The sequence below is a fragment of the Juglans regia genome, chromosome 16, assembly GCF_001411555.2.
Source record: "Juglans regia cultivar Chandler chromosome 16, Walnut 2.0, whole genome shotgun sequence".
NCBI classification, from domain to species: domain Eukaryota; kingdom Viridiplantae; phylum Streptophyta; class Magnoliopsida; order Fagales; family Juglandaceae; genus Juglans; species Juglans regia.
In genome coordinates this window covers 7090261-7115852 of record NC_049916.1, presented here as the reverse complement: position 1 = coordinate 7115852, position 25592 = coordinate 7090261, and the positions used below count along the sequence as shown (strand labels likewise).

The following is a 25592-nucleotide window of genomic DNA, read 5'->3' as shown; positions in this document are numbered from 1 at the left end:
GTCCGACCATATCTTGGACTTTGGAGTGGTAACTCCCATCAACGTCGGTGGATGTTACAATCATGAGTGAAAGTCACTAAAGTTACCGTATAACCGGATTCGGTAATTCTAGCACCTCTCTAATGCCGGAGTCGACAGGTCCAAAGCCGGATTGGTGGATGGCCAAAATTTCAAAAATTCGATTCGGTTCGACTTCGCTCCGACGGAGTCGTAGGTGTAATTGGACCGACTCCGATTTTAACTTTATCATTCGACTCCAAATCTAACTCCAATACTGTACATATGTTATAAAAATATGTATTTATAATATTTATCATGTATATTAGTATAATTATATAGTTAGTTATATATAACTATAACTTATATAGTTAAATTTAATATATACTAGTATGAGCTAATTATTATTAAATAATATACTTATACTATAATATAAATAGACTAATGATAGTTTAGTATATATAAACATCATAGTATTACTACCATATATAATCAAGTATAGAAATAAGTTAGATACTTGCATTTAAATAACTATAGTATAATAGGTTAATAACACATATACGAATATACTAAAATATAATAACACATAATTAGACATTATAGTATAAGTCTTATATAGAAATAACTAATAAGTCTAGTGTAGAAATAAGTTACAAATAAGTTAAACACTAGTGTAATATTATAACATGTAATACTATAGTATAAGAACATGTAATTAGACACTATAGTATAAACCTTGTATAAAAAATAAGTTAGATACTAGCATAGAAGTAAATTAGCACTAAATGATTTAGTTTAGTTTTAAATTTTTTAGAAAATTTGATATTTGAAAGTCCACAAAAATTCTATTTTAAAATGGGCTAACTATGAAACTAAAAAAAAACTCAAAGAAAACTCAAATCTGACTCTGCTTCGATAGGGCAGAGTTGAGTCGGAGTTGGATCGGAATCTACACAAATTAGAGTCAGATTTAAGGAAATCCAACTCCGACTAAGTTAATACTCACCCCTAATCCAATGCCTTCAAGGTGCTGGATCCGGAAAATTGGCATGAATCTTTCAAATTTAGCAAATTGGCGTTGAATCCTTTTAATTTGACGCCTCATCGACGTCAGGGAGGCTCTGTCGAGCTCGAAAGTAGCCTTTGGCCACCCCAGGTCCTCAATCACCCACCAATGTTTTTATGTTTTGGGTAGTGCTACAGCCCCCGCTGGGGGCTCCCGCTGGGTTGTAGTATTATTTAATATATATTTTATTTAAATAATTTTTATATAGATTTTTTAATATTTTAAAATATTTTAAAAAAAATAAAATTAAATTAAAATATTATTAAGAAAATATTTTTTTAATCCAAAAGTAAAAAATATATATTAAAAAATACTTTCTTAATTACGAAGTAAAATAAAAAATTATAAAAAAATAATTTTTTATAATTTTTTATTTTACTTCATGATTAAGAAAATATTTTTTAATAATATTATGATTTTTTTTAAAAATATTTAAAATAGTCATATTACAGCCCCCGTTGGGGGCTCCTGTTGAGCTTAACATGTACTTTTTTATGTGTAATTTTTTAATTTATTTTTTATATAGATTTTTTTTACACTTATAAATATTTTTAAAAAATAAAATAAATTTAAAATATCATTAAAAAACACTTCCTTAATCAGAAAGTAAAAAAAAATATATTAAAAAACACTTCCTTAATCAGAAAGTAAAAAAAAAATCATTAAAAAACACTTCCTTAATCAGAAAGTAAAAAAAAAAATCATTAAAAAACACTTCCTTAATCAGAAAGTAAAAAACAAATCAATAAAAAACACTTCCTTAATCAGAAAGTAAAAAAAAAAAACACTTCCTTAATCAGAAAGTAAAATACAAATCATTAAATATTAATTTTTATTCTACTTCATAATTAAAAAAATATTTTTAAATAATATTATAATTTTTATTTTATTTTTTAAAATATTTAAAATTATTAAAAATATCTATATAAAAATAAATTTAAAAAATATATATAAAAAAATGCTACAGGCCCCAGCGGGAGCTCCCAGCAGGAGCCCCCAGCGGGGCATGTAGCATTTTCCTTATGTTTTACTTTTATCTATTATGGTGTGTCAGCTTTCTATTTAAGGTAATACCCGGTTTTCACTGGATTGTGATAGTAGATTTTCCGTTATTAAGTTATGTTATATATAGTCGTAAAATATGTAAATACTACGTAATTATTTTAAAGAAGAGTGTAGTCTATTATTAAAAAATTAATTTTTTTCATGTAAGTCATGCATTTACTCACTTTTTTCAAAGGGATTGAATAACGTTTATGCACTCCATGATTGTAAATATTATTTCTCTATTAAGTTGCTACCATATTTCTTATGTTTTTCTAGTGTCTAGAAAAATGGTTTGATTAATTGATTATGGGTTTTTTTTTTTTTTTTTTGTTCGAGAAATAATAAAACTCATGACTTTTTTATAACTGTTTTACAAGTCTACTTCAAATGAGAAGTAATTATAAAATTGAAGTTATTTTTAATTAATGGAGTGGCATAATTACATCGATCGATTATAAATTAAGTTGTAAAATAATTATAAAGAGTTGTAGATATATCACAACTTGTGATTTAAGATTTAAAATTGCATATTTTTCTCTCTTTTGATTTAAAAGTATAATATAGCATATATATATATATAAATATATATATATATATATATATATATATTAACCTCCTTCTTTCCTTTGTTTGGTAAAAATAGACAGAAATGGAGTTCTTTGCTTTGCTTTATTTACTTTAGGGGAATTTTAGAAGGTGATTATCTACTTTGCAATTAAATTTGTGGCTATGCACAAAATACTAGAATTATTATGACCTTGTAACTTAATTGCATTTATCTTGTTTGTGAATTAAAATAATCACTTGAAAAATATCTATATTAGCCGATGATTATTATTGCACATAACCAAAATTGCCAAAAAAAATATATTTTTTAATTCTAAATAATATATATGTGTATGAAAAACATTAGAAACTATACTTTCATTGACTTGATATAGAGGTTTAGCAGTCCTTGGATAATTTATTGTTAAAGATTTCAAGTTATTATATACTATTAAATCAACAAAATGATATAATAGTGGAATATTAAAGTAGTTCTAACATTACTATCTATATATATATATATATATATATAGATGTACATATATTTCATAACCAATGTGGTTAATGTTATGAAACTATTTATTAGATATTCCTAAAGGATTTGAAAATTTTAAATCTTTTTCTTTTTTAATTTTTATGATGTTTTTTGCATGTCTTTCTAGAAAGACATGACAGTAAAGTTTTATATACTTCCTTGTTTATGTTTGATCCTAACTGGACTAGTTGTAAGAAAACAAAAAAGTGGTTACAGATGGACTAATGATGGAGAGGACAGCATCTGATCAACACCACCTGACCACCGACAGCGAGGCTTCACATTTTACAATTTCCTTTTCTTTTTTTTTTTTTTCTTTTTGTTTTCTCGACTTTAAGTGAAAAAGATTGTGTTAAAACGTTATTTCTTTCATGATTGCTCTTTCTATATATTTATTGGATATTGCTACTGAATCATTGCTCATTTATATACAGAACAATGACCTCACATGAATTCATTCTCAATTTGGAGTTATGCGTCCGTTTGGATATTGAGTTAAGTTGGAATGGTTTGTAAATAATAATAATATTATTAGTTAAAATTAGATAAGATGAGATGGTTTCATCTTACTTCTATATCTAAATAGAAATACATCAATCATAAAAGAATTACATAAAGTAACGTAACTTAATATGATACGTCAAATTATAAAATTATTTTTAACATAAAATAGATTTAACGAATCATATAAAATCATATCAATTTACGAATAAGAATGAAGAAATCACATCGGGCAGCATTTAGCAGTGTACAGTGCCCTTTGATTGAACATGAAGTTAAAGGAGAATTCTGGTTGGAGAGTTCAAATCTACGTCCATTATCACCATTGCTTTCAGTATAATTAAAAAAAAAAAAACAAAACAAACAAACTGAACTATAAATTTGTCGATTTGTTGTGTAGATAAAAGAGGAAAGAGTCAAAACGAATGCAACAAAGGAAGTGGAACACAATTTTGTTGGTACACTACAACAGACAGACACATGGCAATCCAGGAATAATTAATTGGTCGGTCTCTACAATATTAACTTTTAATCCACGATTTAGGTGTCAAATGCCTTTTACAATCATCAAACATCATATATATATATATATATATATATATATATATATATATTAGAGTATTTTCATTAGATTAGTTAAAAGTTAAATTTAATGAATATTTAGTTATTAAAGAGTAAAATCTACTCACATTAAATTAATTAAATTTCAAATATCTACAGTAATTTTCAAAAAATTTTCTAAATTTAAAGGTTACTGTACATATATCAAATACATATTTTATTAATTATTTCTCTCTCCCTTTTTTTCTATCACATATTTTATCACAATTAATATATTAATTTGACTTAATGGTATATTAATTTAATAAGAACATAATTATTAATTAACATATAATAAGTAAAATAGTAAAATATAATAAAATTAAATAAATTAATAATTAAAAAAATTAAATATTTTTAAAATTATTAATTATTCATTACCATATAATGAATAAATATATAATCTAATATAGAGATTTAATGTGAATAACTAAAATTAAATTCATCTTATATTATTTTATTATTATATAATAAAAAAATAGTTATTCCAATGTGAAATTTTATGTGAATGAAATAGTCAAAAATTAAATTTCTCTTACATTCATCAAAACTGTCATTTAACTTTGACTAATCTAATGAGAGTGCTCTAATGCAGTAAATAATGATGCTCAATTTTATAAAAAGAGTAATATTATTATTTATTTTAAATTCCGATATTTAACCGAAGGAAAGTGTACCGATTAGTGCAAATGTACTTTTTTTTATTTTTTTTATTTTTTGTTTTAATTATTTTTTACACCATTTTAAATATTTTTAAAAAATAAAAAAATATATTAATTCATTACTATTCACTTCTTTAATTATTAAATAAAAATAAATAAAAATTTAATCGATCACTTTTATCGATTAAGTAGCTTTATAGGTAAATCACTCAAATAAAAAGCCACGAGACCATTGGAAGAGTAGTGTCTGTCTGTCAGTCAGTCAGTCATTCGGAGCACAATTGCTTGTTTATTATATAAATGTTAAATAAATTCATAACTTATTATGTACAAAAGATAAGAATATAAATAAAGAAGAAATGATAATTATAGTCGTGAGTGTATAAGCGTCGTGCAATAACTTTGAAAAAAGTGAATAAATATAAAACCTATATAAAAAAAAATTAATTTTTTAATAGTGAACCTCACTTTTTTTCAAAGCGGCTGCATGACGCTTGCACACTCAACACATGTATGCAGCATTACTCTAAATAAAGTACACCAAAGATTACATGCTGACAACAATAGGAGTAGTCTCTATTTCCACTTCCGGTTCTCCATCAGTCCCCTCCACAGCGGTCTGAAAAGCAAGCAAATAAAAGCTTTATTAGACACTTCAAATTTGTGCAATGAAAAACTCTTAGCTAAGATATATATATTCTGCCATAAGAGTAGGCACCTCTGAATCCTTTCTTTTTTGTTGTGAAAGATATCGATCCAATGCACCCTTGCCGTACAGGATCTTTGCTCCACATCCCCGTCCCTCAGATCCTACAGCCTCTTCATCAATTACTACTGCATCTATTATGTCATCACCTGTTCTAACATCGGGAATCTGCAAAACGATTTAAAGGGATGATTTCAATGTTCTAAGGAGGAATATAATGTATATCCATAAAATTATGTTGCAATCCTAATTGCAACAGCTACTGCAATCTATTGCCATTTCACACCAAGAGAAAAATTGTAAAGCAGAAAATTCACACACCTCGTACATGGCATCCATCAATATATCTTCCAATATTGACCGTAAACCTCGAGCTCCGGTGTTTTTAGAGATTGCTTTTCTAGCAATTAATCTCAAGGCATTCTCTGTTAGATGCAGCTTGACCTGAAAAGAGTAAAATCTATACTAATGTAGCTCTAAATAATAACATTTGCAGACTATGAATGAGCAATGGATTCTGCAAGTCTAATGTGAACAAGCAAAGATAGGATAAACATGTAAGCAATGAATTTTTTTATTTTTTTATAAGCTGTAACATGAAAGAAATGAACTTTTTAAATGGATGAATAGAGCCCAAAATGAACAATGAAGGAAGAGGGGCTGCAGATGAAATACTTACGCCATTCATCTGGAAGATCTTTTTGTATTGCTTCCCAAGGGCATTATTTGGCTCTGTAAGGACCTATAAAACAAACATTATTGCAGGATTAATAATGACATTATTTGTGTACAATAAATGCCTATGAAAATATCAGAATGATCGCATTTCCATACGTATAATTAAAAGGACCAATCACATAAAAAAATACTTTCCCACCATGTACAACCCAATGGAGTTAAGAAGAAGAAGATGCAATAAAAGATAAGACCCGATGCCTCTAAACTTATCCATGGAGATGACAATGTAATATGGTTGTTAATGCGGTGCGTTTGTCCAGCTCTCTAGTGTCAATATCTCTCCCTGATCTGTATATTCTCAATCTTCCTTATCATGCCATAAAATTTGAGTAAATGCCATTGGGAGACACAATTCTTTTCACAAGACAAACAAGGTACAATATGTCACCTGTACAAGTTGGTTTTCAGTTAGAGCCGATAAACTGACAAGGATGGGAAATCGTCCAACAAATTCAGGTATTAAACCGTAAGAAATGAGGTCACTGCTTTCAACCTGCCAAAAACAACAGTTTCCATGGAATGTCAATATCTAAAACTGCTACAACAAACTAGTTGAAAAAAGTAGGGTTTCGTGTTAAGAAATATTTTATATAAGAAAGAGGCTATAAGCTGTTACTTGTTAATGGAAGGCAGGAGTGCACTTACACTCTCCAATAAAGATGATGCAACAGAAGCATCTGTAACACCACCAGCTCTCATGTTGGCACGTACTGGAGCACCAAACCCAATAGAAGAATCTTGGTGCCTTGAGTGGATGCAAAACAATTACTAGTAATTACTATTCATTTCAAGTCCAAAAAACTAATACTGCAAAAACTAGACTCTATATTGACTAACCTTTCTGAGATTGTTTTCTCCAAGTCAATAAAGGCACCTCCACAGATGAAGAGAATGTTCTTTGTGTCAATCTGTAAAGAAACAATAACAGCAAGTATAATTACAAACTGATCTTAACCTGATCTACGAAAAGAATGTAACAGTGCATGTACCTGTATGTTTTCACCTCTAGGGTGCTTTCGAGCTCCCTTCTCAGGAACGTTGACAACCTAAAACGGATGGAAGTTAGTGGATCAGACAATAAATAAGTAAAAGCCCACTCCACCAAATAAAATATTCGGTCATTCATTTTAGTTACATGTTCATCCATGACAAATGCCTCTAGAGTACAAACATCATGCCCAATGAGTAACTTACAAGGAACCGTCAATAAACTCATATCTCCAATTTACATTTACAAATTACACCTACCGTTCCTTCCAGCATCTTTAGTAATGCCTGCTGCACGCCTTCCCCAGACACATCTCTGCTAATATTGAGGCTCTCAGCCTGCAAAGTGGAATTTGGAAGACATAGAAAGCATTAAAAAGAGAGCATGGAAGTTAAAAAAAAAAAAAAAAAAGTGAGAGAAGGAATTGAACAGGAAAAGAAAGGGGAACCTTTTTGGTGATCTTGTCAACTTCATCAATATAAACAATGCCCTGCTGGGCAGCTGCCACATTATAGTCAGCAACCTGACATACGAATGCACTATTAAATAACCTATAACTATTTATCCCTCATAAGCATAAAGTGCTGTGAAGCAGCACTTTATCAAATAGAGATCAAGCTTATATTTGAGGGCAACAAAGGAAGTGGCTCCATTGCAAGAGCCTTTCACATATTACCTGAGGAATTACAGAACAAAGCACCACTAAGTACCAGGTTTGTATTCTCCGTAAAATTTCTCAGAATAGTACTAAATCTTGTACCAATAAATAAGTTCCTATTGCAGCACCCACATTTTACTTTCTAAATATAATAGCAGAGTCCCACTGCAACATGCACCCGCATGAGAGAGCAACAAAAGTGGTTCCCAAAGATGAAATGGAAGATTGGGTTACTTGACTCAAGGATATTATAATGACTGACTAGGAGCTGAGGTACAAAGTGAAGGCCTAAAAAAATGATTAACGCAGATAAAGAATATAACTCGGTACTCAGATAAGAACCACTTCCTTTCAATGTAACTTGGAGATTTACAGGCTAAAATATTGACTCAAGATTTGTATTTCCAATTGCAAAAAGTTTGGTATGTCCTGTGGAAATCACTATACAAGTTAATATACATACAAGTGAATAAGGTATGGCAACCATCCTGCACAAACTAATGGCCCACAGTCGAGGAGGAAACAGTTAGTATATTCCCGTGGCAAGTAGAAAGCACAATTCACAAGTGACATGTACATACGCCACTGAAGGGAGGCTGTGAGTTTCTGGGATATGTTAGCTTTTCACAAACTTATGATGCACATAATTAAAATAGGTTATCTTACTAATAAAAAAAAGGATTACCATAAGGAGTTTGTATAATACAGACTCTACGTCTTCCCCAACATATCCTGCCTGCATATAAAACAGGAGATCATGGTCAAACCAAAATCAACCCCCATTAAGATTTATACTCGACTACAGTAGTATGACTTTAACAGATAGCAAATAAACTTCATACCAAGAAAGAAAATCTGAATCCACAAAATGCAACAAAACAAAAGGAATAATGTCATCAACTTGCCTGAGTCAGTGTAGTTGCATCTGCAATAACAAAAGGAACATTCACAAGGCGGGCCAAAGTTTTGGCAAGTAATGTCTTCCCTGTGCTTGAAATAATATTTAAAGAGAACAAGTGAGTAGTACAACATCAACTAAACCTTCTGTTATTTATGTGGTCAGAACACTGACAAATACCAACATTCTTGAACATAGTGAAACATCAAAAGCTACATACTTCAAATTGCTAAAATGTATGGGTTACACTAAATTACCTGAGCCCGTTGGTCCCATTAGAAGGATGTTACTCTTCTCAAGTTCCACTCTATCATCATCCACTATATCTGCTTCCTTCTCACTTGACTCTTCAGTTGGCCTAGCTTCCCAAATATTAGCAACATGTTAGATATCATTATCTATACCTAACAACCATGTTTAACTGCAGCGAACAGCAGAAAGCACACAACATGGCCCACACCAGCTATTTTTTCCTGGTAATCTAAAGGTGTCCTAACAGCACTCCTATAAAGGGAGGTCAAGAAAGCAATTTCTACAAGCCCAGTATGTGGGTAGATTGACACACTCTTCCATAGCAATTTTATGAGTGAAATTGGGTGTACATCATTTCAATCATTCCATTGATTGTATCAATTAATGTCATGAATGTATGCCAAAACTTAATTAACTATATTAATATGCATACGACTATACATTTATAAAGATTTAAAAACAAATTCAAATCCACCTCCTATTTTTTTAAGGAAGTCTTTTCATTGATTGTGAAATGATATACTTATTGGCTATGGAGTATTGACACCAAGCAGGTGTTTTGGCTTTCCCCAATGTATAGACGAACAACTTTCGTAAGAGTAGCAATATGAAGCTATTACACAATACAAGATCATTGATATTGACATGGAAGATTCTCTGTATATGCTTAATAAGACTGAGCATTAGGTTAACATTAAGTTTCTTTTTCATTTAACTTAAATATGACAGAATCATTAATCTTTATGTTCTCTGGCACCACATACATGAAAAGAGAGGCTGAAAACACAACAGTGGTAGAGTTTAGAGAAAACTGAAGTCCTATGACCCACTGTATGAATCATGAGGCTGTTCGGTAAACCCCCGAGTTTCATTGCACAATCTTAATTTGCATGACATTGGCCAAATTTAAGACTATACAATGAATGAATTGATCTTTAGCGACCACACTGCTCTATGTCGTTTTTTGGATAATACACTTCCCCACAAGAAGAAAATAAATGGAAGAACAATATATTCAGACAGGAAATGTTATATTGAACTAACCCCTTTTGAAGGGACTCATAATATATCCTCTGGTAGTGATTGTAAACCGACACAGCAAGCACCTGTATTGAAGCAACACGATTGGGAAAACTGTGAAAAAGATAATTTCTGCACGTGAAGACAACATTAACTGGAATAGACAATCACGACCAAAGGATATTAATCATCAAACTTAAACATAAGTGACTCATCAAACACGTTTCACAATCCAGCAACAATCCCTTCCATTTCAAAATTAGCGGATAAACATACCAACAATATCTTTCCTCTATATACGCATATAAGAAATCAAAGCCGCTACCATAGACAACAGAACCATATGGTCACAAGTAAACTACATCTTAACTTTTTCCAAAACACATATTTATGCTGTCCACACAAACGACGCCAAAAAGTGGAAAAAGCATAGCTTCAAATCCAAGGTCAACAAACAATCATAAATACACTATTATCAGCACAAACAAAGAGATAGACTCAATGCCCTCTCTATAATAAAAACTAAAACTGACGTGCAAACCCAACTAAACGTATACAAAATTCACCTTCTTGGCCCTCTCCTGCCCGATTACGAACTTGTCGAGCCCCATACGGATCTCCTTCGGCTTCGGAAAACTATTCCCCACATTGGACCCTCCCCAGCACCCATCTTTCGAACTTGACCCGAAACTACCACCGCCAGACCCGGGGCTCGCACCGCCGCTCCCACGAACCGCATGCAAGCTCGAATTGCCCGTTCGTATCACCATCCCGTCCCCGGACCACACCTCCCTTGTGTCCCCATCCGAGCTCAGTACGGTACAACACTTAGTGCTCAATTTCTCCATCGAATTCTTATCAAGATTACAACTCTGACTTATTTTCCGACTGTCGTCGGATACTTGGATACCCTTTTCGATGAACTCGCCACATAATGACACGGGTTTAAAGGAAGTGAAGTGGTAGGGGGTGTTCATATAGAGGTCATCCCACTTGGTACGGTGAGTGCAGTGAGAACTAGCAACGCGACCGGCGTGCATGTGGTTAAATATGAAGCAGCGGAACAGGGCCGCCGAGAATGAAGCCGTTTCCTTGGAAGGTCTGGATCTGAGCGCAGCAGCCATGGGGCCGCGAGAATTTCCTTTCCCTCAGAAAACGAAGGAAAGTGAGGGAAAACTTTAAGCTGATAGAATCAGAAATCTGGGGCTCATAAAGGTGTAAAAACGAGATTTTCTGAAAGGGTTTTAAGAGAATCGGAGTGGAATCGTGTGTTTTAGAATATGGGATTATTACCATGTATGGTTGAGAATTTTGAAGATGCAAATGGATTAAAGAGAAGCAGCCGATGAAAGATTTTCTGAGAAAATATCTGATTTTACAGAAAGGGTCGGGTACTGTGACGTTTCGAGAATAGACTGTAGATATTATAAAACGGCATCGTCGACTTTAGCAAATCAGTTAAAAAGGCATTCAGACAACATAGTTCAGCATCAACAGAAACATCCATCTCCAACGGTTTTAATGTTTTTAGCCTTTTAGTACACCTAAGAAGAAGATTAATCACTCCGTTAAAAATGCCACAGCCACTCATGATGATCAAAAATCAGAATCATCAGATCATGCACAACTAATCATTTTATCTTTAAAACTGTTGTACACAGCAATTCCTTGTCCACTGCTATGTATACTTTTGTACAGCTTATGGTACCTTTGAATGCAATACAATTGAAAAGAAGCACTCACCCAATACTTATATCAACCAAAAGAATTACACAAACTTGCTTTAGAAAATCGAGGCAATTTTATTGAAGAAGTTTCACGTCAATTCGTTAAAATAAACTCACAAATTAATATAATTTTATATGATATTTATATCTACTTTATAATAAAAATAATTTTATAATCGTACGTACTACATTAAATTACGTTAATTTATGAATTTATTTTTATAAAATTATTTATTCATGGGACTGAAACTCTTTGCATAGTCCAACCCATATTCTTACTCAAATCCTTTTATCTAAATTTGTAAAGGTCAATGGTACCATCGGTTTCTACGAGTTTATAGACCCACTTTTTCTAATAATTTTCCTCTCACTTGGTTACTACCAATGAGTGTTAGAAATTTCCACTAAGAAATTTGGCACCGTTTGAATTGTGAACGTTTTATTATTATTTATTATTTTATTATATTTTTTTTTATTATTTACAGAATATTTTATATCACCTCACTATCCAAAGACAATAAATGACAACTAAAGAAGTGTTTTGGCTTGAAGTGTTTGTTGATTTTTCAACTTAGAAATGATTAAAATATTTGATGTAAAGTAAAAATAATGTGAACCATTACAATTATTCAATATATTGGTTCGGTTATCTAAATTTAAATGAAAATGTATCTTGATACTTGAACCAATATATGCCTATTAGGGATACGAAACTTAACCGCTTCCTAACCAAACAAAGGGTTGTGTCCTTTGATGAATTAGAAACATTTTCAATGTATTCTCTAATATTTGAGAAGTTGTGATTTCTCAAAAATACTCTTTCATTTAAGTTGTGACTTTTCACAAGTAACATTTCATTAATACGATGTGACTTTTTACATGTATTCTTTCATTTAAATAAGTTGTGATTTTTCACAAGTGCTCTTTCATTCTCTATAAATAGAGAACCCCACCCACAAATTCATTAACTCTAAATTCTCTACAAAAATTAAAGAAACACTTCTTCTTTCTTTTTGTCTTTCTTTCTTTGGGTTTTGGCTATTTTATATCGGGTTCGAGAATCTCCTTTTGTGTGCACCGACGAGGAGATTAATGGGAACCGACGTTGTTGTATCTTGGGAGTAGACTGTTAAGAAGCCTAATGCATGTTTATAATTGGAGGCGGCGGAATCTACTCTAAGGAAAGCGTCCATCACAATGTGCCTCAATACTGGATTCTCTCTAACTAATTTGTTCTTGTTATTTTACATATTCTCTAGTTTACAAAGCGTTTTAAAATACTTCACTACAATCTTATAGTAGAATCTCTTTGTTAAACTAGAGGTATGTTTTAATTGTTTGGTTGCCACCATGACTTCAAACGAATTAATTGCACCCAAAAAATTTGGAGGAGTTAGTTTTAAGCGTTGGCAAGAAAATATGAAAATCTTTCTTGCAATGCTTGGATTATATTTTGTTATTGAAAATGATCTTCCTTCTGATAAATTACATAAGCCCGCACGTACTATTGAATTGTAAACATATGCAGAAAAAGATAATTTGTGTAGATATAGGATTTTAAATCATTTAAATGATACACTTTTTGATGTTTATCTATACATTAAATCTGTCAAAGATATTTGGAATGCTCTTGATAAGAAATATGGTGTACAATATGCCGAAATGGATAAGTACACCGCAAGCCAATTTCTTGGTTTCAAGATGGATGATTCCAAATCTGTGGTAAAACAGCCCATGAGTTAACTATTTTTTACCATGAATTGGGCCAACGGGAAATGGGTATTACCGAACGTCTCCATGTTACTTGTACAATAGACAAGTTACCTCATTCATGGAAGAATTTTGGTCTATCTCTTAAATATAAGACTGAAGATATAATCATGAAAACCTTGATTTCTACCATTAGGATTCAAGAACAATACTTAGAAAATGATCTCATCCCACTATTGGTTTCTGATTTTCAGTCTAAAGCAAATATTGTAGAATGCCATAAAACACATAAGAACCCAATACATCAGAAATCCAAATTCAATAAGGGTAAAACTAATTATGGAAATAATTTGAAACCAAAGTCATATATTAACAAAGATGATAAAAGACTCATTTGTTTTAACTGTAACAAACCGGGTCATTTGGTCAAAAAATTGTCGGTATAAGAAGATGAAATATCAAGGCAATGAACAATCAAGATCGCCTAACCCACAAGCTCATATGGTGCTTTCCGAGACCGACTCTGCTGGAACTGATGAACAGTATGTAACCATAAGTTCCCAAGTTTATCTGGCTTGTAATGCTACTGATTGGATAGTAGACACATGAGTCAATGTACATGTCACTTCTAACCGTAATATTTTTTCAACATATCAGGATACAAGCGGCATGAAAGTGACGATGGGTAACTCCTCCTCTGCACAAGTATTTTGAGTAGGAAAAATTGAACTCAAATTAACGTATGGAAATACTATTCCTTTAGAAGAAATATTTTACATATCAGAGGCGATGAGAAACCTAATTAGTGGATTTTTACTTAGTAAGACAGGCTACACATTATTATTTCAATCCAATAAAATTATTGTAACTAAATATGAGTCATTTATGGGGAAAGGCTATGTAAGTGGTGGTTTGTTTGTAATAAATATTTAAAATAATGTAGAAGACAAATTTGATTCTAATAATAAATTTACATTTTCTACATGTTCCTCTTCAATATGGCATGCTAGATTAGACCATGTTAATTATCATAATGTTAAAAGAATGGTGGATTTAGAGATTATTTCTAAAGTTCCTGTTGATTTAGATGAAAAATGTTTAATCTATGCACAATCAAAATAGCTTAGAAAACCATTTAAATCTGTTATAAGAAATTCATCGCTACTTAAATTAATTCATAGTGATGGTTGTTATTTAAATGGTGTCTCTTCTAAATGTGGTAATAAATACTCCATTACTTTTATAGATGATATGTCCAAATTTTGTTATGTTTACTTGATGAAAACAAAAGATGAATCATTTAGTAAATTTGTCGTCTATAAAATTGAAGTTGAAAACCAATTGGAGAGAAAGATTAAAATTATCAGGTCTGATAGAGGAGGTGAATACTCTTCTAATCAATTGGTTCAATACTGTGAGGAGAATGGTATTATACATGAGGAAACCATTTCATATTCTCCCCAATCAATGGTGTTTCTGAAAGGAAAAATATAACTTTAGTAGATATGGTCAAATGCATGCTTTCTAGTTCCGACCTACCTGAGCAACAGTGGGGGGAAGGAATACTTGCTTCTTGTTTTATCTTGAATAGAATACCATTTAAGGGATCTGACAATGCACCATATGAACTCTGGAATGGTAGAATACTCAATATTGATTTCTTTAGAGTTTGGAGTTGTCTTGCAAAGATTAATGTTCCAAAAATTAAGAAAAAAAAATTAGGTCCCAATATAGTAGATGCAGTATTCATTGGGTATGCTAGACATAGTTCTGTATATAGATTTTTTATTATCAAATTAGAAGTCCAAGGTATTGATCCCAACACCATTATGGAGTCTAGGGATGCAACATTCTTTGAAAATCTTTTTCCTTTTAAAAATAAGTTAGAAAGATCTTTACCTACAGTAAGTTTTCCTTCCACCAATAGTCAACCTACCATTATATCTAATCCTGATAGTGTATCTGGATTAGAAAATGAACTTGAAAGAGGAAAATGAGTTAGAATGGAAAATGACTTTCGACATGATTATTATATTTATTCTATGGAGGAAGACCCATTGTGTAACACCCCGACCCCGAGGGTCCGGAGAGTTAACTCATAAAACCTGATAATCAACTCTAACAAGGCTAGAGTACTTCCAAATTCAAGAATTTATCCATTCTTAGTCATATCATTAATCAGCACATATAGTCATTCCTACCATCTAATATTGCAAACCCGACATCGCTCTAAACTCTCTTTCGTCTTTAGAAATCTAACCTCAAAAATCTAAACCTTAAATTAATCTTATAAAGATTATCTCCTATAGTCCACCAAGTAAGCTTGTCGGATCTAAAATCCCTAAACCTCAAAATCTCGAAACTCAATCATAAAGTCTGTAAAATCTAAACCTCAAATATCCACATAATCATCTCTTATTCTTTAAAATTCTACACCTCAAATCTGAAGTTTCTTCTTAAACCCACAGATATCTAAACCTCCAAGGTTTATAGTATGCAGAATCTCTAACCTGTCTCTGATACCATCTGTAACGCCCCAATGGAAGACCCAAACCACATGGCCTATACTCCAAAAGGACTAGTCAATGATACAATTGGAGCCCCATTGGAACCTTATAAAGTGCAAGAACTTCTCCTTCCCAAGCAATGTGGGATCCCATACACCACCTACCCTTATCCATATCATATGGGGTATCACAATCTACCCCCCTTAAATTCCCGACGTCCTCGTCGGGCCTATCCATTATAGGTGGCACGGCTCAAGTCCCACATTATGGGTAAAACCATGTGTGCAGTACCAGAAAAGTTTAAAGGTTTAATTGGAAATTATTATTTTTATTTAACTTGAATTTATTTGGTTTTGTTTGATTTTATTTTATTTGAATTGAAATTATATTATTATATTTATTAAGTTTATTTTGTTTTGTTCGTTTCGTTCGAAGCTGAAAAGCAGGTTAAGGATTAAGTTATGGCAGGATGATGGTACGACTGAGAACGCTTTTGTTATATTTAGCAGAGTAAACTTGAACTTTTATCAACTTGGTGTGCATTTATAATATCAAGGTTTGAAAGGAACGGCATAGTCTGGGTAATCTATTTGGGGAGTAAGATATTTGAGATTTTCGATTTCATGGATGTATGACACGAGGCTTTAAAATAGAAGATTGTAAGTTCAACAAACTTTAAAGATAGACTTACGGAAATTTCACCAAAAGTTTAAGGTTTTGCAGATTTTCGGAAATGATTGTTATCGTTTAATGTTTAGATTTTGAAAGCTTTGGGAGTCAATTGTTTTATTATTGGATATAAGTTCATCGATCTTACAGATTTCAGAAATTGATTCTTATATAATTTAAGATCTTAGAATTGCAATTTGAAGGACTGATTTATAATGAGATTGAAATTTTTTTAATTCTGCAAGCTTGGAGTGTTAGCTTGATTTATTTTGGAGACTGTTTAATCTGTGACCATTAATGGGGTTGATCGAAGTTGAGTTATTAATATAGGAAATTTTAAGGGAATTATTTCTTTGAGGATTGAAGGTATTGGTCCAGTTTGGATAATAATTGTTATTAATTCGAGGTTTTAGTGGTAGGTTTTGGGATTAGATCCATAGCAGATTTAAGGATAATAGTTGGTGCAGATCCAGGAATTAATTCTTGGTGAGTTTGAGGAAAGTGTGTAATAGTTCATGGTTTTGGAGATAAAGAATTTTCTACCAAATGTGGTGAGAGTTTTTTTTGGTTAGTAGGCGTTGAGCTACCTCGTACTCAATGGTATTATGTTGTGTTATATTTAAGGATTCAAACTTTATGCTGATCTTAAGGAATTAGAGATTAAACTTTTGGTGGTGCGGAATTAGGATATAATTCTTGTTGATTTTGAGATAATAGGTCTGGATGATGGAAATGTTTATTGATGGTTAACTTTGGAAGTGGCTAATAGGTTACCAACTTGTAGAATTCAATTAAGGTTTGTGAGTTTTAACATAGGAGTCGATTGAGGTTAGCGCAGATCGTGTTACGAAAATAGTAATAATCATTGTGATTCCTTGGATGTTGTGTAAAGGCTCTTGTGGAAAGATGAGATTTTGGATAGTATTGCCACCCTAAGAATACTGGACGTGTTGTGCCACTGGGGGACTAATACGAGTATGATGGAATTGCCTATGAAAATAGACTTGAGAGAACATTACTCATGCTTGTTGGGAGTTGTTGTTGGTATGGTCTTTTCGAGCGTGTTTTGAGTTGTATCTGGCATCCTGCTTTAGCGTGATGTTTGACCTTACAAATTTCGAGGACGAAATTTTTTTTAAGGGGGGAAGGATGTAACACCCCGTATTTTAGTGTAATTTTTTTTACTGAAGGATTTTTATTATTTATTCAAAAATTTATCCTTCTATTTTAAAATTGGTTGGATTTTTTTAGTGAGTTTATTTCTATGATTTTAATTTGTTAAATTGGTGAAAATTATTTTATTGTGTGCTTTCTTGATATTTATTTATTGTTATGCATTTAAATTACTTTTAATATTTAAATTAATCACTGGGTGATTTAATTATTTCAATTTGACTTTACCATTACGTTTAAATTATTTTATTTAACTTATGGTTTTAAAATCGTTTCCGTTGGATCATTTTCGTGACCCAAGTTATGAGGATTGGACCTCATTTTTTTTCCCCTCTTTTTCTTTCCTCTCCTTTTCTTTTCCTTGTTTTTTCTTTTCTCCTTTTTCCTTCGGTTTCTTTCTCTCCCGCGCGAGCCCGACCCTCTCTCTCTCCCCGTGCGACTTCGGCCTCCACCCAGCCCACCGCCGTCGAGCCGCCGTGGTCGACACCGCCCCCTCCTTTTGGTTCCCCTGCCGCCGGCGACCTCACCCTACCAACCTCACTTCCATCCGAGCCACCGTTAGCCTCCACGCACGGCACGAAGCCGCGGCCTTCACCTCCGCCGCGCGCCGCCGTCGCGCCACCATTGGCCACCATCTTCCTACCACTTCATCCCTGACCTCTTGGCAACCCTTTGGACCCAACCCCAGCTCCGATCCGTCACCGGTGAAGCCCCACCAAGTCCATTTCCGATTTGTACGTTTTTGGCCTTAAAACCACCATTTGCGCCGTCATCCACGGCAAACCACCACCACCATTGGCTTCACCGACCTCTCTAGGCCCTACCCTATCATTTTGGGGTCTTCGTTTGTCTCCGTTGAAAAGTGGGTATTTGTGACCCACGGCCACAGTGTATTTTACACTGTGGTGTTGCTCAGACGTCGCCTTTTTCAGTTTCGTGATCCTTCGGAAATCATTATATAGCAATGTAAGTATTTTTTTCAAAGAATTCTCGTGAATTTAATGTATTTTTGCACTAGCACATTACACTGTATTTTAATTGCTGGTTGGTTTTGCCGGACTGAGTCCGAGGAGTAACGGGGTTGATTGGATTGGGTGATGGAGTTGTTAGTATGATTGGTTTAGACTATGAGATTTGTTGGCTGTTCGGGTTTAAATATTGGTGTTTTGTGTATGACGTGGGTTGTGGTGGATATTGGTGATTTTATGAAGTAATGATATACTTTGGGATTATGAGGATTTTTAAGTTTTGAGAAATTAAGATAGATTATTTTAGAAGCTTAGGCTTAAATATGGAAATCCGTAATTGGTTGAAAACTTACGGAAATTGTGTGATTATTTTTTTATAGGTGACGATTATTAGTCGACTCAATATTTTTTGAAGAAATTTCTGAAAAGCTAAGAAGTCCAGGTAAGCGGGGTTCATATACTAGTTTTGCATAAAAGAAATAAAATGAGGTTGACTTTGAAAATAAACGTGTTTGTTTTTGAAAAGAAATGAGCTGAAAACAACCTCAGATGTTTATTCTGCATATGCATAAATTCAATATAAGAGAAAGTATTTTTCTGTCATGACTGGTGTAGACATGAGCTAGTTTTGTGTACTTTATTTCTGAACTATGTAAAAGAGCGAATATGAAAATCTGGAAGTTTTGTTATGAACAAATGAGGATATTTTGTTTATGTTTATCTCCAACATGTGAAATTATCTGAAGCTTTTCAGTGTTTTGTTTTGATATGATGTGTCATCTGAAAATCTTGGCATGAAGTTCTGATTCTGTATATGATTGTAATCGGATTTTCGATGAAATCCGTTCTGTTTCTGTTAAGGCCCAGCCACGGGTATAATGGTGGTTTATAACCCTACCACGGGGGTGAAACATGGAAAATGGCCCAGCCACGGGTATAATGGTGGTTTATAACCCTACCACGGGGGTGAAACATGGAAAATGGCCCAGCCACGGGTATAATGGTGGTTTATAACCCTACCACGGGGGTGAAACATGGAATATGGCCCAGCCACGGGTATAATGGTGGTTTATAACCCTACCACGGGGGTTAAACATGGTATTGTCCCGATGTGATATTAAATGAAGATAAGATTATAATGTTTCAGTTTAGAAATGTCAACGGAAGTTCTTTTTGGAATAAGTTCATTTTTCTGAAAATTTCACTCTAATGTTTTTGTACAAGTTTTGTTTCTTCATTCTGAAAGTAAATATTATGTTCGGCTTATCAAATGTTATAAATACTCATGTTTACATGCTAGTATATGCTCTCTGCTTACTGAGTTGTTGATAACTCACCCCGTTAATCTTCATAATATTTCAGATGACATCGATGGCTCAACTGAAGATCAGTATTAGAGTCTATGGAGAAGATTAGCATTGTTTTGTTGTTGGGTATCTCATGATATTAGTGTTGGTGTTGGAGGTTATTTATTTTTCTTAAGTTTGCTTCAATGGATTTAGACGGTTTATGGATACTTGTGTTAATGTTATATTATTTCTAGTTGTTATTTGAGACATGAAGAAGAGTTGATTTTATTTGGGTTGTTGGATTGAATATTGGATAGATGAGTTTATTTGATTTATTTAATTGAAGTATATACGTCAGATTTGAGGTTTGGGAAAATGGATAAATTCTTGAATTTGGAAGTACTCTAGCCTTGTTAGAGTTGATTATCAGGTTTTATGAGTTAACTCTCCGGACCCTCGGGGTCGGGGTGTTACACATTGACTTTCAAGGATGCCATGCTTTGCATTGATTCTACTTTCTTGAAAGAAGTAGTAAATAGTGAGATGGAATCTCTTAAGACTAATGGCACTTGAAATTTATGTGATCTCCCTCATGGATGTAAAACCATTGAATGTAAGTGGATTTTTAAAAAGAATTTGAAACATGATGGTACTATTAATAAATTTAAAACTAGGCTGGTTGCAAAGGGCGTTACACAAATAGAGGGTATCGATTATTTTGATACGTATTCTCCTGTTACTAGAATAACCACAATTCATATTATAATTGCTCTAGCAACGATCCATAAACTTAAGATTCACCAAATGGACGTAAAGACTGCATTTCTTAACGGTGATATAGAATAAGAGATATACATGGATCAACCAGAGGGATTTGTGGTTCTAGGAAAGGAAATGAAAGTTTGTAAACTTATTAAATCTCTCTATGGTTTGAAACAAGTTCCTAAACAATGGCACTAAAAGTTTGATGAAATAATTTTATCTTATGATTTTAAGATAAATGAATCTAATAAGAGTTTATACACTAAAATAGTTGATGGTGCATACGTAATGTCATGTCTTTACGTTGATGATATTCTCATCTTTAATACCAATATAGATATTGTTCTTGATGTTAAAAAATTTTTATCTAAGAATTTTGACATGAAAGACATGGGAGAGGCACATGTAATTCTTGGTATTAAATTAATGAGATCTCGTGATGGTATTAGCATAAATAAATCTCATTATATTGAAAATATTCTTAAAAAGTATGAGAGATTCGAATGCAAATCTGTCAGTACTCCTTTTGATCATTGTTTGCATTTAAGTAAGAATCTTGGAGATCCTATGTCACAACTGAGATATTCTCATATTATTGGTACCTTACTGTATATTGTTAATTCTACTAGACCTGATATTTCATATGTTGTGAGTAGACTTAGCAGATATATTAGTAGGCCTAATGATTCTCATTGGAAGGTATTGAAAATAATTTTTAAATATTTGAAAGGAACTATGACATATGATATCCATTATTCTGGGTATCCCACTATATTAGAAGCATACAATGATGCTAGTTGGATAACTGACACAGTAGATCGTAAGGAAACGAGTGGATATATTTTCACTCTCGGTAGAGCAGTTGTGGCTTGGAGATCTTCCAATCAAACTCTGATTTCACGATCTACTATGGAAGCTGAATTAATAGCCTTAGATACTACTAGACATGAGGTGGAGTGGCTTAAGAATTTATTATCAGAAATTCTACTAGTTAAAAAGTCAATGTCAGTTATTTCTATTTTTTGTGACAATTAGTAGGGGTGAAAACCGACCTCATCGGCGCTGTTTTGGGGTAAAACCGACGCCGACCGATAGTTTATTTTTGGGGGAGGAAACCGGCCGAAACCGATCGATGGAGAGAAGAAACACCGGCCGTCTCGACACTGGAAATTCTCCGGCGGTTCACGATCGGTTCATCGGCAAGTTTCGTCTGAGAGAGTAGAGAGATAGAGTGTTGCAGAGTAGAGAGAGAGAGTGTTGCAGAGTAGAGAGAGAGAGTGAGAGAGAGAGAGAGAGAGAGAGAGAGAGAGAGAGAGAGAGAGAGAGAGAGAGAGGATGAAAAATGCGATCATGTTACTGGGAAGAAGACACCCGAGGAAGAAGACGACCTAATTTCAAAACGACGCCGTTTGGTCTAAACCAAACGATGTCGCTCTACTTAATTTTTTTTATTACGTTATGAATAAAACGACGTTGTTTGGTTTAATACTAAACGGCGTCGTTTCAATTATGTTAAAACACAACTACAGACTTAAAACGACGCCGTTCCAATTAAACTTAAGTTGAACGGCATCGTTTTGAATACAGAATATATTAAAAAAAAATAACATTTCTTTAATCGGCCAGTTCAGCGGTTTGAACCAGGTTCGAACCGACGTCGAACCGGCCGATATCAGTTTACACTATTTTCTACAGCACGCCGACCAGTTCTTCACCGGTTTCTGCCGGTTCCGAGCTCCGGTGGCCGGTCTGAGTCGATCTTCTCGGTTTGTTGTACAGCCCTAACAATTAGGCTGTGATAAATGTTTGTAATAATAAACACTTTAATCATAAGAGGAGACATTTGAGTATCAGGCATTCTACGATAAGATACCTGAATTTGGAATATGTAAAGTTAGAAGATAACCTAGCGGATCCTTTGATGAAAGGACTAGCAAAGTCGAAGGTTATACGTACATCAAGGGGATGAGATTGGAGTCCATTAATTAGGTTACTGATTGCGGCAACCCAACCTTCCTGACTGGAGATCCCAAAGAGAATGCTCAATGGGAAGAACAAATTATTTGAGTGACTGGATAGCACTATTAAAATATTATTACAAGTTCATCCCTAGGGTATGAGTGCTATAAATGAAATGGCAAACGAAAAATGAAATGTTTTGAATGAGTCCAAGACTAAGGTAAGGTATTGAATTGCAGATACCATTGGAGGACTCACCTATGTGACTGTGACTGTGGGGCCGCAGTTTATGGTAATTGGGATATTCCCTAGAGCGCTCATAAATCCAAGATACGGTGCACGTCCTTTATGCACCACCTTGAAAGGAACCTAATATATGTCGTACTACTATGTGTCTAGTGTGGAGAAGCCTGAGTTAAAAAATTATGGTTCAAGACTTAGTTCACCATGGATCTTTCAGATGGAAACACGTTAACACTAGGTAAACATTCAAAACCGCAAGCTACCTCTATTGATGCATAGTACTTAGTCCAAAGAAAATTGTATTCTATTCTATTTTTTAAAATATTTTAATCAGGTGGGAGATTGTTGGTTTTTCAACTTAGAAATGATTAAAATATTTATGTAAAGTAAAAATAATGTGAACTATGTCTTGGTACTTGAACCAATGTATACCTCTTGGGGATACGAGCCTTAACCGCTTCCTAACCAACAAAGGGTTGTGTCATTTGGTGAATTAGAAATATTTTCAATGTATTCTCTAATATTTGAGAAGTTGTGACTTCTCAAAAGTAATCATTCATTTAAGTTGTGACTTTTTACAAGTAACATTTTATTAATATGATGTGACTTTTCACATGTACCATTTCATTTAAATAAGTTGTGACTTTTCACAAGTGCCCTTTCATTCTCTATAAATAGGGAACCTCACCCACCAATTCAGTAACTCCAAATTCTCTACAAAAATTAGAGAAACACATATTCCTTCCTTTTGTTTTTCTTTCTTTGGGTTTTGACTATTTTATATCAGGTTCGAGGATTTTCTTTTGTGTGCACCGATGAGTAGATTAACGGGAACCGACATTATTGTATCTTAGAAATAGACTGTCAAGAAGACTAGTGCATGTTTATAATTAGAGGCGGCATAATCTACTCTAAGGAAAGCGTCCATCACAACGTGCCTCAACACTGGGTTCTCTCTTTCTAATTTGTTCTTGTTATTTTATATATTCTCTAGTTTACAAAGTGTTTTAAAATATTTCCCAACAGTGTTCTATTTTTGATCAAGTGACAATGTAGAGAGCTAGATTCTAGTGAGTAGGCAATGACTTGTGTAATTGAAGAATCAGGAGTTGAATGAGAATGTTTGAAATGACAGTCCAAAAGAGAGATCGATGAAGGGGCAAGGAATGAGGAATGTTTTAAATGAAAGATAAAAATTAAAAGTTGAAAAAAATATTATTAGAATATTATTTTTTAATATTATTATTATTTTGGTATTTAAAAAAGTTGAATTGAAATTTGAAAAAAATTGAATTGTTTATTATATTTTGTATGAAAATTCAAGAAATTTGTAATGATAAGATGAGATGAAATTATTTTTGACCTAAGGATCAGATTATGTAATCTGCAGGGTAGCATGAACTATAGGTGCGTCTGCCTTTCATATGCTAAGCAGGCAAGACCATGAGGGTTCAGAAAAAGGTAATATGCATTATTGGCATGTATATCATTGATTAAGTAAGGGATTGTTTGGGAAACACATTCTTTATTATCTCATTTTATTTTAAAATTTCTTATAATTTTTTTTTAAACATCATTTAAATATAAATATTTTTTAATTTCAAACATTTAACATTTTTATCTAATCATTATCTAATCATTACAATTTTATCAAGCTTCCAAATAAAATACAAAAAATAATATAATTTTTTCAAATTTTAAAACTGAAATAATACTAAAAGTTATATTCTAAAACTAATTTAATTTTATAATATTTTTATTTAATTTTTTCTTTTTCTTTTTCTAAAACCTAATAAAATAACTTAACTCAAATTATTTTACTATTATCCACAAATTTATTATATCATCTTATTCCCTAAACATTCCATTAAAATAAAAGGAATCAAAATTGTATTAATCCGTCTCTACTTCAATTAAAGCAAGACTAGTTCCTACGGCTACTTTCTTCTCCTTCATTGGTAGCCTGTAGGATTGGATATCTCTGACCTGAACCTAAGTGTGAAATGCGACCTGAGTATCCGCCTAAATTAATCTGGATTACGAACCAGATGAATTTAGATTTTTGAAACTCGGTATCCGGTTTGTACCCGAATTTTCCAAACAACCAATTTTTTTAATTTTTAATTTTTAAAAGCCATCTATTTTATTATAATTTTTTCAATAAAAATAATGTTGAAAAATTAATAAAGAGAATGAAATAAATATTAAAACATAAAATAAATCTCAAAATATTGTCCATAATAATAATAATAATATATCAAAATGAACAACTAAGTTTTATGTTAAAAGAATAACTAAGGCTTGGTTTATTTTCACAAACTATTTCATCTCATCTTATCCCATCTAATCACTATAACTTTCTCAAACTCTC

General features: G+C 32.7%; 1 protein-coding gene across 1 annotated transcript; it reads right to left on the bottom strand.

The window, feature by feature from the left end:
• Positions 1-5303: 5303 nt before the first annotated feature.
• LOC109007583 (CLP protease regulatory subunit CLPX1, mitochondrial) lies at positions 5304-11593 on the bottom strand. The gene is made up of 15 exons (XM_018987331.2): positions 10781-11593; positions 10239-10300; positions 9200-9300; positions 8950-9029; positions 8730-8780; positions 7835-7909; positions 7647-7724; positions 7388-7444; positions 7236-7306; positions 7044-7143; positions 6787-6891; positions 6340-6402; positions 5982-6104; positions 5673-5828; positions 5304-5573 (listed from the first exon to the last, which is right to left on the bottom strand). Exons 1-15 carry the CDS (start codon positions 11336-11338, stop codon positions 5502-5504), a joined length of 1752 nt encoding a protein of 583 aa, XP_018842876.1. The 5' UTR covers positions 11339-11593; the 3' UTR covers positions 5304-5501.
• Between the last annotated feature and the right edge of the window lie 13999 nt (positions 11594-25592).